The 19,554-nt window shown below is 35.4% G+C and overlaps 2 protein-coding genes across 4 annotated transcripts in view; one reads left to right on the top strand and one right to left on the bottom strand.

Annotated features, from left to right (window-relative positions):
* IMMP2L (inner mitochondrial membrane peptidase subunit 2) overlaps nucleotides 1-19,554 on the top strand; it is a 420,423-nt gene that overhangs the window by 154,555 nt on the left and 246,314 nt on the right. The gene's annotated exons all lie outside the window — the stretch shown is intronic.
* Nucleotides 12,083-14,652, bottom strand: LRRN3 (leucine rich repeat neuronal 3). Its single transcript, XM_063394920.1, has one exon. The coding sequence runs from the start codon at nucleotides 14,620-14,622 to the stop codon at nucleotides 12,496-12,498; it is 2,127 nt and encodes a 708-aa protein (XP_063250990.1). The 5' UTR covers nucleotides 14,623-14,652; the 3' UTR covers nucleotides 12,083-12,495.

Raw genomic sequence — 19,554 nt, 5'->3', positions numbered from 1 at the left:
TTCTTGAACTAGAAAAGCACTTATTTACTTATATAGTGATTGTTGGATTAAACCAGTCATTGGTTCAGATATCGTTAGTTATAATGCTTTTATTGATAGGGTAACCTTAGAAATTGTGTTAGAGATCCTGGATCCTATGAACTTGATGTTGCTGGTAGGAGTTTTTATTTATTCTGCTAGTATGAATTTTGGTGCATAGTAGGACTCAGGGAGGCTCTTGTCATGATGAGGTGAGCTGTTACTGTGGTTCTGTCTCCCGGGGTCCAGCCAGTGGTGAGGCTAAGCACACATCCTGCACAGGCAGAAGCACACACACGTACCTGACCACACAGATAGCACAGAGAGAAAAGTTTCTGTGTCAGCACCAGCATAAGCACACAAACATGGCATGGATAGCCAACTGATGAGTTGGCTAGTTTGTTATTGCTCGCATTCAGACTCATCCACAATATATGGGTTTTCTACAATCAGTTATTATTCCACCCAGAATTGTGTCTCAGTGTCTTACTGGCAATAAGAGCTATGATTCCTCCAGATCTGCAGTCCTTCTGTCTCATCCAATAGAGGCTTCAGTTCAGCCTGGGGTTCTGTAGTAGATTTTGCACACACATACACAGATTAGACAGCAAATTTACACAGTTGAGACTAGAGTTTAGTAAGACAAACAGATTGTGGTGATGATCAGGTATAACATTTTATCAGGCAAATGTACTGACCAGCCACTGGCCTATATGTGAGTGGCCCCTTTTTTCCTTATGTTTTCCTTAGAATCATAAAATGGTTCAAGTCAGAAGGGATATTTAAAGGTCTCCTAGTTCAATCCCTGTGGGCAGGGTTATTTTTCACTAGATAAGGTTGCCCAAAACACTATCCAACTTCACCTCTTTTGCTTCCAAAGATGGAGAATACGGAACTTGTCCAGGCCACATGTTCCACGTAACTTTTTGAGCCAGGTAAGAGACAGCCCTAGCAGAGGGAATGTGTTCCTGGATCTGATGATCACCAACATATGTGAGCTAAGTGGGCACATGAAGGTTGAAGGCAGCCTGAGTGGCAGTGATCATGCATTGGTGGAATTTTCAGTCCTGAGGGATATGGATCAGGTATACAGTACAGTTGGGCCCCTAAACTTTAGGAAGGCAAGCTTCCAGCTCTTCAAGAAGATAGTCAATAGGATCCCTGGGAGACTGACCTCTGGGACAGGGGAGCAGTTCAGAGCTTTGAGGAAGTCTTCCATAGAGCACAAGAGGTAGAAATGCCCAGGAACACGAAATAGGGCAAGAAAGGCAAAAACCTGGCATGGCTGAGTGAGGATCTGCTGGTCAAACTAAAGGCCAAGAAGCAAATCCACAGGCAGTGGAAACAAGGACAGGTAATCCAAGATGAGCACAGAGGTGAAGGTTGTTTGTGCAAGGATGGAGTGAGGAAAGCCAAGGAGAAGCTGGACCTGAACTTGACAAGGTACACAAAGAGCAACAGCAAGGGTTCCTACAGGTATGTTAACCAGAAAAGGGAGGTTAAAGAAGGTGTAAACTCCCTGATAAACAACAGTGATAAACTGGTAACAACGGATAATGAGAAGGCTGAGGTACTCAACAACTTTTTTGCATCAGTTTTCAATAACAACCTCTCCTATGCTTCTGGAGTGCATGGACAGTGGGATGGGGACCGGGAAACCAAAGTCCCTGCACTGTAAGTAAAGATCAGGTCCATGACTGCCTGAAGAATCTGAATGTACCTAAGTCTATAGGACCTTATGAGATGCATCCCAGAGTCCTGAGGAAATTGGCTGATGTAGTTGCAAAGCCCCAAAGGATTCTATGATGGTATGGAACAAAACCATACCCCAAAGAAATTAGATTTCATAGTAATTGACAGTACATGAGAAGATTTTCTGGTTTATAAGTTTCATGCTTTTTTGGAAGAAGATTAGGCTGGTTGGTTAGAGCATGGTATTAGGAATGGTGAGGTCATGGGTTCAAGTCCTATACGCAACATTCATTGGAGTTGGACTTGGTGATCCTTGTGGGCTCCTCTCAACTCTGAATATTCTTTGGCTCTGTGAATTTGAAACTTTGTCTCATGTTCATGGATTTATTCAAATTTTTTTACATTTAAGAAAAATATAATGCTAGTTATAGCTGATTACTCATGTCTGTGTTGGTAAAAAAAGAAGGAAACACTCATATATTCAGTTTCACCGTCTGCTGCTCTCCATTTATGCAAAATCATGCCATTTAGATATGCTGAAGAGCATCATAACAAAAATGGTAGGGCACAAGGAAAGACATGTAAGAAATTCCTAAGGATTTTTTCAAAAAAGTAAATATATTTGAAATGAAGTATGGCCACATGTTGAATGAGTATGGAAATATCTGTCTGCATTAGGAATATATTTTTAAAGTTTGGACATTTAAGAGGCCTAAACACCTACTGAAATTGTAACATCTCTTCAAGAACTCTTGTAACCATTTTAAAAAAAGTGAGAGGATATTCCTGTGTGAAACCTCAGAGTCATTTCAGTTAAAAAGTTTTTTGCTTCCCTGAACAGGTTACATCGCATGTATATTCTCTGGGGATAAAGTTCCTCTGCAAAACTATTCAGGTTGGAAGATAACTCATCTATTCAACCTCATGCTCAAAACAGGGTCAATTATGAATCAGTTAATTTTGCTTATAATTGTGTACCATATCTCTGCAACATGTTCCCGAGATATTTTTTCCTCATAATTAATTATTTTTCCTACATCTAGGTAAATCCCCTTCCCGCTAACTTCAGTTTTAAGTTTTTGTCACTCATTTTTCTGCTGTGCACCTCAGTAATCAACCTGATTCTGTCTTCTCAGTAGCTACCTCTTAGATATGGAAAAGTTGCTACGTATTCTTCTCAGATCTTCCTTTATTCCCAGGCTGAACGAGCCCAGGTGCCTCAGAATTTCTTCTTAGGAGTAGAGCTCTGGGTCTTGACATCTTGGGAACATCCTGCTAAGCTTGCTACAGTTGATTAATGTCTCATATGGGGCTGGGCAAGTAAGGAACCAAAATTAGACACAGTATTACAGAGGTAGTCTAACAAGTGCTTAATGAAGGAGCATTCTTTTCCTCAGTCTTCTAATAACATAAACTATTAGAAGACTGAGGAAAAGAATGCTGCTACCCAGTGAGACAGTCACAGGTTGATACTCATTCAGGTGTTAGTCCACTCTAGGTGCAGGACTGTACATGTCCTTGCTGAATTTCATGACAGCCTGTTGGCTTAATTCTCCAGCTGCTGAATGGCAGCTCTGTGGTTAAATGTATTGACTGCATTTTCCAAATTAGTATTGTCAGATTGATAAAGATTTTGTCTTCTCCTCTAGGTCATTCATGAGCAAGTTAAATCCCAGAGCAGAACCCTGTCTCAAACCAGGACAAATCATTGACCTGTACCCCTTCAGTGTGGAGTGATGTTGTCCAGACTACCATGGCTAGTACTGTGTGTTTTAGCACCTTTGTTCATACAATCTATATGGGAGTGATATTAGTGTGCCTTTCTGTCATACTAATGATGTCCAAAGGAACATGGACCTGAGCTAGAAAACCCTTGAAGGGCTTCTCAGCACTGTATGGACTTCCTCATTCAGATCTCTCCAAATTGCACCAGAGATCCAGCTTTGTATGCAAATATATTGTCAGAGATTCAGCAGATCAGCTCTGTTGAAGATACAGACACCTAGTTGGCTTATTCAGTCTCCCTTCCATGCTTTCACTGATTTTTCAGTTAGTTTGCTAAGAGTTTTAAAAAATTCTTCTAAAAACCTACGTTTCTGTTACTGTGTTCTGACTGACTTTTGCATTGGTCATTATTTTAGTAGATAACTTAAATATATTTAACTTGACTTTTATAACTTAATTTTAAACAGGATCCTTCTTGTCTTCCCTCATTTCTCCTCTTCATTTAATTAATTTTATTCTCTTTCCCTCTGCTCTTGGTCTCTTTTCTTTTTCTTTAAGCTTTTATTCTATGTAACAATGATTGGCTTCTTTTTGGCAGAATACGCTTGCTTTCAACTTCATTGAAAGCATATACCTTCCAGTGTTCTTCATTGTTGCCTTTAAATGGATTTTGTAGTTAATCCTTCAGAATTAATTATTTTTAAAGAAATTTGAGGCTTCTTAAAAACAGTATTTGATATTGCTTTGGCTCTGGTAATATTAAGAAAAATCACAAACCTTCTTTGGGTGTTAATTCCATTATAATTGATACTGTTAAGCAGCTCCTGGACCTTGAGCTCTCTTTAATTAGAGGCAGTAGTGTCTCCTTCCCTCTGAGATTTCCTTATGAAAGTATTTTGCTTAATAACACAGGGTTATCAGCTTTCAATTGTCTTCTTAATGAAACCTCCCAAATGAGACTACCTGTCACTGCCTTCTGCATATTAGCCAGAATTTCCCAACATGCTCTTTGTCATTGCTTAAGCACTTTTTTTCACTTTCTAATAAATATTTTTGTTCTTGTGTTATGATCAGTATTGTGACTTTTTCCTTGATACATGATCATAAGGTGTGGAAATGATAGTTTATCTCCTTAGCATTATTTCAGAATAATCTGAAATATATTTGAAAAGAAAACAACAAAGAAATTGTAAAAAATCTATCTTTACAGCTTTTTCCTGTACTAAATATTTTTGGCCAAATCCAAACACATAGGGCTGCTGTACTCTTTTCCTTCCCCATTTTTGTTAAATCTTGTCTTAATTTCAAACTTTTATATATATATATTTCAGGGTTAGGGTTATATATACATATATATATACATATATCAAGTTATCTTCAAGCTAACTTGTTTTCCTTCAGTCTTTATGTTCTTATCCTTAACTTTTCTTAACTTCTGCTAATTCTGTCACTTCTTGTTTAAAATTTGCTTGGCCACTAAATCTTCCATTATGTTTAATTATTGTGTTTCCAGGATGGGCTGTTAGACACAGTGGCTTCTCCTGTTCCTTTTCTTTCTTATACCTTTTATCTATCCTATTTTTCTCGTTCACTGTCTTTAAAACTACTTGTAGCCCCTCTTTGTTCATTCAGATTATTTTTTCTCTTATTTATTGATTTGATCACGTATGCAAACTTGTTCTTTTGGCAATTTTGGCCCCTTTGGCCACACTTTTACAGCTCTTTTCTGATTTATTTCAATGTATTTGTTCCATTTTTATGATACAATTGTATTTAACTGTTCACTTATCTCCCACTGAGTATCTAAAGTTTCTCATTTTTCCTCACTTTTACCTGTAATACATGGTCTGCACTTTATTTGTTAGCAACAGATAAAGGTTTCTAATTTACCATTTTTTGTTTTAAGTATTTTTTTCTTATATTTTGTCAATTTTCTGAATATTTTTGAGAAAGTTTTCATGAGCTTGGTTTAAGACAAACCCCTACTCACTGTAAAGTCATCACATTATACATAAAGTTTGTCATTTTAATGTGTTCTAGCAAGAAGCATTTAGATTATTTATACGAAACCAGTGCAGTGGAATATAAATCTTGGCAAGAGAAAAGTAGAGTTCTTTGCTAGAATGATAAAAAAGAAATGCTGGTAGTGAGATCACAATGTTGTACGACATACAAGAACAGCAAATTTTCATGTGTGAGATAATTGAAGCAAAAAAGATATTTCAAGGGAAGGAGACAAAAGGAAGAAGACAAGTTGAAGCCTAAGAAATTCTGTAGGATGATAATTTATAGTTAGAGATGAATAGCAGAAGCAGACTCTTGAAAACCTTTTAGGTCAGGAGGAGTAAGAATTCAAGGTAAACCTGTATTGTTTGTGGTATCTTAAAATAAAGTAATTTAGAATATGTTGTATGGACTACTGTTTGTAGCTAGATAATATCTGAACATATAGAAAATTTCTTTGGTGTTTAATTTTCTACACTATCATTATCTACATCATTTCTTTGATGGATATTGAATTATTTAGTCCTGAAACAGATGGTCTCCACAAAAATATTCTATTCTAAGAATTTTAAATAAATAATATTGTTCTTTTCCCATTTTGTCTTAATTAAAAATATATGTAATGTTTTTAATTAAATGAATGATGTATATTGCATTTATACTGTCTTTAGTAGAGCTGTGCAGATGAAAATCTTTTAGGGCTCTCAGTCAGGGGGATAGGTTCATATGGCCAGGCTTTTGGTCATCCAGGGACATTCTCTGTAATGTCCAAACCACCTTAACAGGTGTTAGTATCTGTTAAATTCAGTGGGAATTATACACCTAAGTGCTTTCACTATAGGAGGAAGTACTGGTAGGTAGTTGTCTACCTCTGTGTGGTAAAGATTTACAACCCTTTGACAATATATTTGTTTCTTTTGTTTTAAACCTTTAGTTAATTGCAGAGGTGTTTAATTCTTGGTATATTTGCTTTGGCGTGATGAGTTTTTATTGGTATATGCTTATAAATTGTATGCTTTTGAAAGGCTAGATGAATAATCAGATTGTTCTCTTTCTCTTTTTCTAATAATCCACATATTGCAAAAGCTACAAATAACTTCAGATCACTCCACCTGTGGTGGGCATGCTCCATTTTACTCAGCTTTCCTAAGGCCAAGGGGGAGAAAGGAAACTTTAGTTAGCATAATACTCTTAAAGCAGAACTGACTGCTGAAGTAGGTTGGGGAATAGACTGGGGAGTTTTCAGGGTTGCAATTTTCCTCTGGCTACACTTGAAATTTGCCTTCAAATCCGTAGAGCAATTCAGCTTTTTATGTTGCTGGTGTTTTTTGGTTTTGTTTTCTCCCATGTCATTGATAATTACAAAATGACAACAAATATCATAGAGAAGAATATTCTAGAAGTAGTCTAGGAAGTAGCATACTCTGGAAGTAGTCTAGTTCATAGGAGGCTGGGAAAAAGATGAAGGAACTAGAAAGTAGTTAAAAAGGAGGGCTGCTGCTGATGTAATTTTGTGTAAGAGCAAACAGTAGATGATGGCTGAGTGAAGGAATGAAATGTGAAGGGTACAAGAGAGGTTGAATTTTGTGGAAGGTAGAAAAGGAAATAATTTTTCATTGGACTTCAACAGCCTGAAAGGCAACAAGGTGAATTGGACATGATACATTTATAAGTGTTGTGACATTGGTCTGTACTATTGTGTACTTGTCAGTCTAAAAGTCTGGAAGTCCTGGGGATACAGGTCATCCTAGCCTGAGTAAAGAAATCCTCTTACATTCCTGCAGAATAAATGGAATTGGGATAGTGGTGTGCATGTGCTGTATATTTTAGGTATTGATAGTTTAAATTGTGCAAGCAGGTATTTTAGGAGAAAGCATTATTTCATATTTTGGAATGCATTGTGTAACACATGAATATTCAGTATAGCACTTAGTTTGCTAAAAACGGGCAAGCACTTACCATGAATACCTTCACAGCATTTATGATATAAATTATGTAAGACTTTAACATCCCATCTTATATTTGATTGTTAAGGTAAGATTAATCTAAGAGAGTATAACCGATAGTAACAATTTAACTTAATCCTTTTATTACCTGGTATACGAAGAAAAACATAGCTGATTACTTCTAATTTAATGATGTTTATTGCTTTATTATAGTGAGACTAAAAGATTGGGGGTTTTTATTTGGCATAGTTAATGGGCACTTTGCATTTAATTAAAAGTGATAATTTTGACTCTATTTGTAGCCCCTTTATATTCCCTAAAAGTATTGGAATACTTAGGAATAGATGATTTTTATCATCTGTTCCTGTGTCCTGTGAAATGGTTCCATTATTGTGTCAAAAGTATTTTTTAGTTGTCTTTAGTAGAATTCAGACCCACTTTCCCTGGTGTTATAAAGTATTTAGCTTGTATGTTTTTAAGTTTAGCTGACATTCATGCTAGACACAAAACAAAAAGAAGTTATAAATATTAACAGCACAGAGTAAAATTTCATACAAAAACATAAGAGTGTTTGACAAGATTCTGCCCTCAAAAGTTATTCCCAACAGCCATCTCAAGGAATCTGACTTGTGCTCACATGCTAAATGACAAAACTGTAAACTCTTTGACCTGTAAAGTGTAGTATATGAATGCTGAAAGGATTTCTTTATAGAATCTAGGTCTGGACTGGAAAAAATGTGTATAGATGAAGATACTAGAACTGAATTTGATGTATTTTTGTGAGTCACAAAACTTTATGGATATTTGGAGCACAGTGTGAAATTGTCATCAACATGGATAACGAACAATAGCTACGTAAGAGTGAGGCAGATGGGGTTGTTTTCCACTTATCTAAACTGTAGTGTTAAAAACAACATCAGCTATTTTAGGATCAGGAATAGGCCATCTGCCCGAAATGCGTGCCCTTCCAGCTCTAACTCCATATTATTATTCTCATCTGAATGTTGTTATATTATTTCTGCTTTGTTTCCTTGAGAGACGCTTTGTCTCATTACCTGAGAAGCTTTACAACTAGGGTTTTCTCTAAGAGTCCAGATCTTTCTTTAATTGTATTTTTCTATTCAAATATTTTGCCTTCAAGTACTGTTTCATTGATAAATTTTTTAATAAGTCAGACAACATCTGTCCTTACCGAAGTGTTGGGAATGATGTGACTGTCTGGCAACAATAGTAGCAGGAAATAAGCAAAGAACCCACAGGGAGCATGGAAGGGAAATGGAGAACTTGCATCAAGGCAAAGAAAAGGGCTTTGGGAAAAAGGGTCTAAAAACAGTTGAAGCTGAGAGACAGAAAGATAAGCAAGTGAGAGGCATTTGTAAAAAGCATTTGTTAGCTGAAAGAGGTATTTAATTTGTAGTTTTCAGCTTTGTCTGAAGGAAGGAATGATTTAATAAAAGGTTGAAGGTAGTTAAATATAACTGCAGCTTTATAACTCTCTGAGACTATTATAGTTGAGTAAGGTAGATGCACAACATATCTATTTAAAGTTTTTCTTGATTGTTGAAAAGAACAATCTTTTAAATGTGATGTCCAATTGGCTTAAACTTCGATCTCTTTTTGGTCACTTCAGCTTTAGAAATGAAACGCTGCTTAATGTAAGCAGAAAAATAATATAGCCATAGCCAGTCACACACCATCGGGTCTGTTTTCACTATTCATTACTAGTTTTACTGTATTCCTACGCTATTTACAAAGGTTGCTTGTACATTTTGTCTCAGAATATTGAAGTGCAGTTAATCATGGATGGAATATAGTCTGGTACTTCATTTTCACACCACCTTGTAATGGAAACATTGAAGAGGATGCAACTCCTTTAGAATTTTTATTGAAGGTGAAGTGAATAGCTCAAGTGTCAGATTCAAAGCACAGTTCTGACTCAACAGGTTATGATTGTGTATTTTAACATTCCAATCATGCAAAGCTTGCCAAGTTTCAGTAATATATTGAATTTTTTCATATAAATGAGTAATTGCAATTTGCTTGTTTAAAATCTAACTTCTGTAGCTGTCTTATGCGGAAATGAACTTTGGTGGTTTTTTATTTAATTTTCACAAACTTTGTCATCTAACTTTTTTTTTTTTCTGTCTTGATTTCATGTTTACTGAATGTTTAGATTATCTTTCTCTTGTTTTGATAATCCTTCTCTTTGTTGTTGTAGTTTAGCGTTTTCCCTGAGTATCTATGTAGTCTTTTCCTGAGAAAATTGGTTCCAATTATTTCCAGTGATATTAAAGGAAAAGCTGTTCAAATTGCACATTTGGTGCATCAATCAACTGAGCTGCCAAAACACTAGGTTTCGAAAGTCAACTGATTTTCCAGAAAGATGTGAGGGGTTTGAGGGGTTTTTTTTCCTACTTAGCCAGCAATATCATGATTTTTTTTTTTTTTTTTTTTTTTTTTTTGTTCTGGATTTATTTCTAGTCATCTGGCTTCTGACTTCTGTGAAAGCTGTATGCAATTGTTAATATTTTTTCAGGTATGTTTTCTAATCTTTAGCATGAGGTTGAGTTTTCAGTCTCTTTTTGGCTTTTTTTTTTGGTTGTGTTCAGTAGCTGTCTCCTATATTCCATTTAGCTATATCCTTCCAAATGTCTTCTGAAGTTTTAATAATGAACTTTTCATACTTACTGTATACTTTCTTCCATGTAAAATTTCTTGATTTGTCAGTGCCCCACATCCACTCTGTTCAGCTTAATAATAAGAATTATTGTCTTCCTTGTGCCTGACAGAGTGTTGCTTCTCAGTTTTTTTCTCTCAGCTCTTCTAGAATTGTCTGGTATGTGAACTTATTTTCTGTACTATATAGAATCTGTTTCAGAAATGTCTCTTCTGGCTTCAGATAAAAAAGAATATCTTATAAGATTGTTGTTGATCATTATGTCTTACTGGCCAGCGCAAGATTATGGGAAGCATCTTAGTTTCTATTTTAAGTTATCTTGAGGTCACTCCTTCAGGCTATACAAGCAGAATAAGTTCTATTAGAGAATTTTGGAAATGGAAATTTACTTTTAGGATATAAATCAACATATTTTTCTCCAATCTCTTATCTAGGTTTTATGGGTACTTTTAGGAGTTATGATTTCACAGCATTTTAGCTAAACTAGAAACTGAAATGTTCCTGTATAAGATAGCAATTGACTGAGTTAGCTGATGAAACACTGCAATTTATTTTTTAAATGGCAGCAAAATTTTTACCAAAAAGTAAATGCTCAGTCTTTTTATGAATAAAACATTATCTTTCAGTCTAGTAGCTGACAGAAAAAAAGAAATATAAATCAATTAAAAAGGTTTTTTCAGTATTGTATTTTGGGTATTTCCTAGTCAGATATTTCAAATACTTATGTTTGCTTTCTCTCTTTCATTAGTGGTACATTTCAGAATGAGGTTTGCTGTCAAATGCCAAAGAAAGGTTAATCTATTTCTAGTCTTCTCTGGTCTGAATAACGAGTAAGTACTGCTTTTATTGCACTAATGCATTAAAGCATTTTAATGCATTCCCGAGAGAAAACTATGAAATAAATGGAAACGCAGGGGTGTAACAATACTTTTCTGTTTCTCAGGAAATTAAATATAGCTCCTTATCAGTTTGTACCTCCATTAAAGTGAGTAAACATCCCAATTAAAGAAATACATGAGAATTTTAGCCCTCTGCCTTGTGTAGAAAAAGCCCCAATCCTTGTTTAAATGAGTGGCTCATGAAGAAGCCTACTTTAGCACAACTAAGTTATTTCTATGATTTTTAAGAGATTCTACTTTGCTGAAAAAAATGCTGTTACTTTTTTTGGGCATATTTGTGCAAAAATGCAAGTTAATATGCATTATGCTATTAAAGCTACAAGGTGGATTTATTACTTCCTTAGGGCTTGAGGCATATGTAGGATATCTGTAGAAGGGATAGCTATCCATTTTTATATACAGTTACACAAGAATTCCATTGCTCACCTGCTGCTTTTGTGGGGATTTTCACATGAAAAATGTCTTTGGTCTTGGAAAATGGCTAATATCATGGAGATGTTTCTGTGTAGAGATTAAAGATGTTTGTTTATATGTGTGGTGGTACAGTACAGCCATGGAAAGTATTTCCATGTAATCTAGAAGAGACTACATTTGTCTAGTAATAAAATTATGTAGTACAGATATAATGAAATAAAGATCTGCAGGCTCACATGTTGCTAAGAGAACAGAATTATTTCACACAGATACATAAAAGTGTATAAAATAAAAGGATCAAAGAACTATTCATTAATTTAATCCATGCTGAAATCTAATTAAAGTGAGTTTAAGTGGCCTCATCTCCAACATCTCTTTTGCCTTTATAATGTTCTTAGAATAAATAAAATTTGATTGAAAAAATCATTAAACTTACATTTCTGTTAAAAACATCATATAACCTAAAATCAGCAAAAAATATCCTTTGTGCTCAGATTAGCATTTTAATAGGAGAATATGCAAAGAGATATTTTATCAGACTTTGGAATATGTTTGTTTATTGTCAGACAAAAGCTCCCAGGATGGTGAGGTGTTTTCTTTAGAAACAAACAAGACAAAAAGTATTTTGATTTTAATCAAAAATGTATTTTCGCATTAAAAAAAATTCACATACTCACTGTGTCTACTCTACAGAATTTGTCCATTTCATTACACCATATGTCAATCCTAGTATATCGGTTCACTGCAAAAACTCGTGGCTATTTCGTGTAATACAGCACAGGAGGAGGTATTGCTCAGTTCCACTACTTTTATATAATAATTTAAAAAAAATACAGAAAATGTTCTTGGCTACTTCCACTGTATTCCAGACTTAAAAGTCCCATGAAAGTTCCAGAATGTGAAGTTAATTTTATTTGGTTGGTAGAATACCCTTAGAAGCCAGTTAATTAAAATTCTTCTCCTATACTGAGTCTTATATATTCCATTCATTGGCAGCAACAAAGTCCGGGCATCTAGTTCCTACAAGAAATATTTTTCCCTTTTTCCTTTTGCCTTTTTATTCAGCACAAAGTCAGTCATGTGCTTTTTATTTCAGAAATTAAGTGATATACTGACATATTTATGACATATTTGTTGGTACACCTATTACAGTTGCTTTTACTTCCATTGCTGTGCTTTTTTCTTTGCCCATGTCCCAAAGAGTGATTAGAGGAGGATAAAGCTCATTGAGTGAAAAGGATTGTTTCTTCAGGTAATTCCTTAGATAGCTGTGTCCAATGCCATAGTTCATATCTTGAGAGATGCAGCTGTAGAGATATATCACAGAGATGATTCCCAAAAGAGCACCAAGGCAGCTAAGGAATCCAATTATGTTGTTTTTTTCATAGCTTTTCACTTCCACATCCAGTCCTTTTGTGGTTACATTGACACATTGTTTTCTATACTGAGAATAGATAGTGGGGATGTCAACACAAATTCTGTATTCGGTTGATGGGTTTAGATGTGTGAGATTATATACCTTTATATCAGATGGTATTCGAGCACTCTGTGCAGCCCGGGAGTCTTCAGCTTTCGGAAAGGCTGTCCATCTAACACTGGACTTCAGAATTTTAGAACTTGCTTTCCATGAAACCAAAACAGAATTGGATTTTATGTCTTTTATTTTAATATTTAAAGACCCATTGTGTTCCTGAGGGAAAGAGCCATCCACTTTAATCATGACTGACTTTAGGTCTGCCCCAACTAAATTTGTTGCTATACACGTGTATAAGCCACTTTCTCTTTGTGTTACGTCAGTTATGTCTAATGTTCCTTCGGAATGAATGTAGTACTTATCAGAGGCAGTATTAGGCAAAAGTTTGTGTCCTGATGGTGTTATCCAGTAGATTTCAGGTTCTGGTTCTGCTGTTGCTCTGCAGTGCAAAGAAATATGGCTGCCAGCTTTTAAATCCAGTGTAGATGGAAAACTTTCAGGAGCTATCAGGGGAAGACAGATTTCCATCATCTCCCGAAAGTGTATCTGTCTCACATTCTGACCCTGGAATTCAGGAGGGTCTACACAAAACAGTGACTCCGGCTCCATGAAACGAACGTTTGTTTTATTCATGTTAATCCAGCGGATGACACAATCACACCTAATGGGATTGCTGTGTATGCTGACCTCTTTGAGGTTAGGCAGGGATTCCACTGTGCTGCGGTACAGCGCACTCAGCGCGTTGCTGTTGAGCATGAGTGATTCCAGCTTGGGAAGTCTGTAGAATGCATTGGGGTGAATGTATGATAATCTGGGGTTATTGGTTGCTTCTATTTTTCTTAAATCTGGCAAATTATCAACAGCAAGACTATCTATAGATATCAGTTCAGGCATGTTATTAATTCCTAACTCTTTTAGGTGCAGCATGTTGCTAAAATCTCCTCGTCGTATTCTATTAATGGGATTCTTATTTAGATCCAGAAATTTAAGATTTGTTGCCTTTTGAAGAGCTATGTGGGGCACTTTAACAAATCTGTTGTCATAAAAGGAAATGCTTTCCAAGTTGTCAAGGCCAGCCAAAGCATTATCTGGTATTTCAGTGAGATTTATACCTGCTAAAACCAGGCTGCGCAGATTGCTAAGAGGCTTGAAGTTCATGTCTTCAATTCTGATTATTGGGTTTTCTCCAATCATGAGAATTTCAAGATTAGGAGTAGCTTCAAACCACTTTCTGTTGATCACTTGCAGACCATTTGAATTGAGATGAAGTCTGAGAAGATTATTGAGGCCTATGAAAGCTCCTGGTGCAATCACAGAAAGCAGATTATGATTAATATAAAGCTCTTGTAAATTGTTGAGTCCAGAGAGACATTTTTCAGGGAGTTCAGTAAGTTTGTTTTCTTCAAGGTACACTGAAAGCAACTGTGGTATCTTTCTAAGATTAATACTGGTCACTGAGGATAAATTGTTCTGAGATAAATCTAGACCAGTTAAATTCACTGGGAAGTCTACTGAGTGTTCAATTTTTGCAATATTATTAGTTTGTAGAAGTAGAACTTGTGTGTCAGCAGGCAGTGTGGCTGGAAAATGAAAAAGGCCTAAATCATTACAGTCCACTGTTGGAGCTTCCATGTAGACAGACCTGGGGGTGAACCATGGTCTGATTTCACATATACATGACTCTGGGCAGTCTGCTTTTCTTCCTACAGCTTGTGGTACAGCAGCAGTAACTAGACCAAGCAGTAAATTAATTTTGAGTTGCAGGTCCTTCATCTTAGCTCAAATGTTCAGGAAAGTAACAGACCTTTTAGTATTCCACAATTATGGTCTTGGAATTCAGTATGACCTGGTCAATTAATAAAGCACAGTCTTTCATTTATCAATGAAGGATCATGAAGGACTTCCTTCCTGAGGGTAAGTGATAAATTTGTAACCAACTTGTCCAGTAGTAAGAAGCATTTTGTGGAAACGAAGGTCACTTTGTTCTTGAAGACATAAAATTGATGAGCTTCGTGAAGATGAAGTATGTATAGATGGTCATAGGAGATTAAACAATTCATTTATTTAGTAGTATTAACTTCAAATCCCATGATTGATTGGTGTTTGCAGGAATAACAGGATGACCTAAAATACAAGAAGAGGAAATAATTAGTGTAAGAAACTATAAAGTTATAAATTAATTTAGCCATCTTTTGCTCTCTACTGTTAATTATTGCAAGTAAGAAAAGAAAATGACTGCGGTGTCTGGAGTATTATAGTGGTATCCAGACAGCATAAATTAAGTTAATATAGTAATATGTCTTTAGAATTTAGCTTGTCATACATCCAGTGGAGCATTGTTCTACAGAAAGATGAAGATCCACAGAGCATAAAGCAAAATATATCACAGAGATTTTTCTACAAATTTTATCCTCCTTTAAAATATTTTCTTTTCCCTTTCAGTTACCACTAGAAGCAGACTAATTTTTGTTGGCTTTGAAAATGTAAACACTGAGAAACTCTACAAAGCATAAATATTTAGCTTTTTACATAAAGTTTGTAACTATAAAGAATGTCATTTATGTATAAACAAAGGGAAATGGAATGGTTGGATTAATACACATTCCTAATGATGTTCTTAGGCAAGCCTGTGAGATATTTATACAGAAATATATGAAATTGAAAATCCGTAAGTTTTATAATTTTTAATACTTTTTGTAGCTGCTGTTTGGAAAGAAACTTTTTTTCTTTTCTTTAAAGTGTTATTTAGAAAGAAATATGTACCTTATAATAAATAGCTTGTCATCTTGGCAAATTTAGGCTAATCACTGGCTTTCTTATTCTGGTGTCAATAACCTCAGTTGCAAGGAATATTAGCAAAAAAGTGTCTTCATAGTGATAAGGAAAAAAATTACACTAGCAATTGCTTCTTTTCTCTGTAGCTCTGCAAGAATCTGAAGGCTATTGACTGCCTTCAGGTCCCAAATTATATATAGTAAGGACTGAAACCTTGTGGCATCCCAGACTTTTGGTATGTACTTTCTTTTTGTGGAGTAAAATAAATCCATCTTTGAGTGCACATTTTGTTCCAAGGCATGTAATACAAAAGCTTCTGTGTTTTATTATATAAAGTAGTACACATTAATTGCTTAATTTATTCAGAATATAGAATTTACACTTCACCCAGACTTTGTCTCTGAAGACTGTTGTGCAATACACATTTATGCCTTTTCTCCTCTTGCCTTGAGGGTTAAAATCACATTGACATTGTTTGCAAACCATAAGATCAATGCTTAATTGACCTTGATAGAAAACTTTGAAGGGGTTGCTGGTACAGATAGACGGAATTGCAAAAGTCAAGTGTCAAGCATTTCAATTTTAGGTGTCCTTTCCAGGCCCAGGAGGACTTGGCATAGTGACCACCTATGCATTCCATAACAGTTCAGAGGAAAGGTGTTGGACTGTGTAAAGTAATATGAACGTTGGACCAATTCAAAGTATATTTGGCAAGTCTTTGAGGCTGTTCTTTGTGTTATGTGCATTAAGGATATTTAATATTTTACTTTAACATGTAAGTTTATTAATAGAGTGAACAGACAATGTGTGAGATAAACATACAGAAAACATTCTGCTGTTTTGAGGATCAATGGTATGTTTTTATGCACGTGGCCCAGTTTACACTAAAATACTAAGCCACACTGACTGAAATAGTAAAAATATCTGTTCTTTTGTTCTGAGAAATGAGATGAACTTGAGGCTTGCAGAAAAATAAAGATTTGTGATGAAAGTTAATGCCTGCAACTGGCTCCTAATTTTTCCACCAGGAGACAAGGTGATACCCCTATGTGGATTACTGTCACATTTACCAAAGCTCTTGGTAGAAAGAATTCTATCTCAAATGCACTGATGTAATTTCCTGCAAGGGGAATAGAGGATGACCGTGTGGGGGAGAATTTTTTTGTCATGTTCTTGATATATATTTTGAAGCACGTTTCATACTGTCTATTTTATTTTCACTTGGATCGTATATTAAAAATGTATTTTTAGCATGACAAATACAAAATGTATGCTTCCAATATTTGAAAGATCATTGAAAATCTTACCTGAATTGTAAATTAATTGAGATTCAACAGACTGCTACTGCAGATACCTTTATCACAGCCTTTTGATCCCACTATGATGCTCAGGGACTTCTGCTCAGTAGAGGTACTTGTGAAAGCATTCTGGGGAAGCATAACAATACAGCTGGCCTGGTTTTCTGTCCCTCCATGGAAATTTGCTTTTGGTCACTGTGAAACATAAACTATGGACCAAGGAGTTTTCATGTGCATCCCAGGCACCTGAGAGGCTCTACCATTTAAAGTACATAAACTACATTTTCATATACTTTTGAGCCAACATACTCCTGTATTTGCATTTATACTCCTGATTTTATATTCTGGTTTCTATGGGATTCTCAAGCCAAAAGTAAGGGAACAGGTGGATATTTCCATGTCATGTATATTAGATAGGTTTTCTGCAAAAGGCAGCAGAAGAAAGAAGAGCTGAGATCTGGGTTGAAATTCTGCTTTATGATTTAATCTGATTGTCCTTTCTCTTTCTGGTGAATGCTTTAGCTAATAAGTCACCAGCTCAAGCTCATATGGTGCTCTAGCATAAATCTTTCCTATTTCTTTGGTTAAAGTGCTTCTGTCTTGTGTAAAATATTCACTGAGGTTGAGTGGCTTGAATAACAGATTGTAGAATAATTTTGACATTTCCAGCCTGCAGCCATCGTTCCAAAATACACTGTTTCAATTGAGAAAGATTTTATTTTTTTTCTTTTTTTGCTTAAATAGCAGCACATCTATGTATTGTGTTATATAAAAATTGTTTTTAACTGTCATTCAAGGTGTGGAATAAAATAATGTTTCTGGAGTAGAATGGACATTCATGGTGGCTTATGAGATCATACAGTCATAGAATAGAATATGTCAACTGGAAAGGGACCCATGAAGATCATCTGCTTCTGGCAGTTTTAGGACAACCTAAAACTAAACCATATCACAGTAGTACTCTTCAGAGGATAGAACAGCAAAAATTGTACATCATGCTTTGAGTGGCAAAAAAATTTTTGGTATTTTGTTTATTAACAGTGTTACAGTGTGACTCCAATACGCATCTTGACTAAGAATATAAGAAAACTTAGATTGTTGATGTAAGTTTTCCAGTCCCACTTGAAGCGATCAAAGCCCAGAATCAACTTAAGCAGTGTAACTGCTTACCTGGTTGCATTGATTATGTGAGTGTGTCTGTGTGTATGTAACTAATTTCCAACCTCGAGATGTCTTCAAATCATTTTGAAATAAAAAGTGAGCTGTTATTCACTGTAACAAAATAAACCTCATGTAGAGTTGCACTCAGCAGCATAAACTGAATCCCAAGTTCAGTTTCCTTGAAGAATGTGGTGTCACAGAGATAAGTGTTTGTATTGGAAAAAAACCCAACATTTAACTTTGTGTTACTTTCAACTTCTGGAATGCATTGATTCCTTTTCTTCATTAATGTAATAGTAAATACTGAATAAAAATGGAATGTAAATGCTCTTGCAAGCAGTGATTTTCAGATTTTTTTAGTGTGTTCTGGTGCTTTAAAGCTGAGTGCTTTGTATGCTTTGTACTGAATAGAGTTTTATGTGAAAGTTTTGTATTTTGAATGTCCAGTTTTAAAGGTACTAATATAAGAAGGGCACAGAGAACCTGAAAGTTATTTGTTCTGTTTCTTTGAGTAGTATTTAAAGTAACTGAGGTTTACATACATAAAGGTTTCTGTGCCAAGAAAGCACTTTCTTTCTTGCTTTAACAAAGAAGTTCTTTCAAGTAATATAAGTATGTCAGCATTAACTCTTTGTTAGTGGATTTTGGTGACCTCTCAGGATTATTGATGTGCTGTTCTAAGAAATTCTTGGAACTTGTACTATTAGAACTTCCTCACAGTAAAGAAGCTTGTACAGGTGAGGCTGCACAGCAGATTATCACCAGTAACTGAGGTGCAGGATCGATGTTTCCACACAAGCAGCATGAAGAACTCTGCATCCGTAGTTGTGGAGTCCTCGATGCAATTCTTTACCAAGCTGCATTTATAAATCTTTGTGTGCACTCTGATTGTATTTGTATTTCCTCATCCAGATGAAATAGTGTGTGGTTTGCTTCTTAATGTCTGCAAATAAAAAGGCTAAATATTTTACATCTAATAGATTAGTATTCCTTATTAGTGCTTCAGGATTTTTGCAGTTTTCATGTACTAGAACTTATGTACTAAAACTGTTTAAATCTTTGTGAACAGATGATTTGTTTTTTTTCTGGAGGTCCATCCCTGTTGCTACCCATACTTGGTGTCTTACTAAATGAGGTGTGTCTCTTGCTTTTAAGGTATTACCTCTTGCTTTTAGAAAAATGTACCCTGATGTGTGTGACTTTTTGCAGCCTAGTTATTTCTTCTATAAACAATGATTGTTATGCCTTAATTAGGTTTCTTTGATTTACTGCTATTGACAGCTGGAGACTTGATTTACAAGAGGGTATCACCATTATTTGAGCTGGAAAAGACATTCAGTGAATGAATAAACTGAGGAACATATCACAGGAGCAACAGACAGCTAAGAACCAAGTCAGAGTGGGCAGAAAGGAAAAGAAACACGTCATGTTTTGGCAATCGTTCTTTTCCACTTCAGCAGTTAGAGAGACA

This window comes from Prinia subflava, chromosome 4, assembly GCF_021018805.1.
Source record: "Prinia subflava isolate CZ2003 ecotype Zambia chromosome 4, Cam_Psub_1.2, whole genome shotgun sequence".
NCBI lineage: Eukaryota > Metazoa > Chordata > Aves > Passeriformes > Cisticolidae > Prinia > Prinia subflava.
Note: the sequence above shows the minus strand (reverse complement) of the source record. Positions and strands in the feature narration are given on the sequence as shown.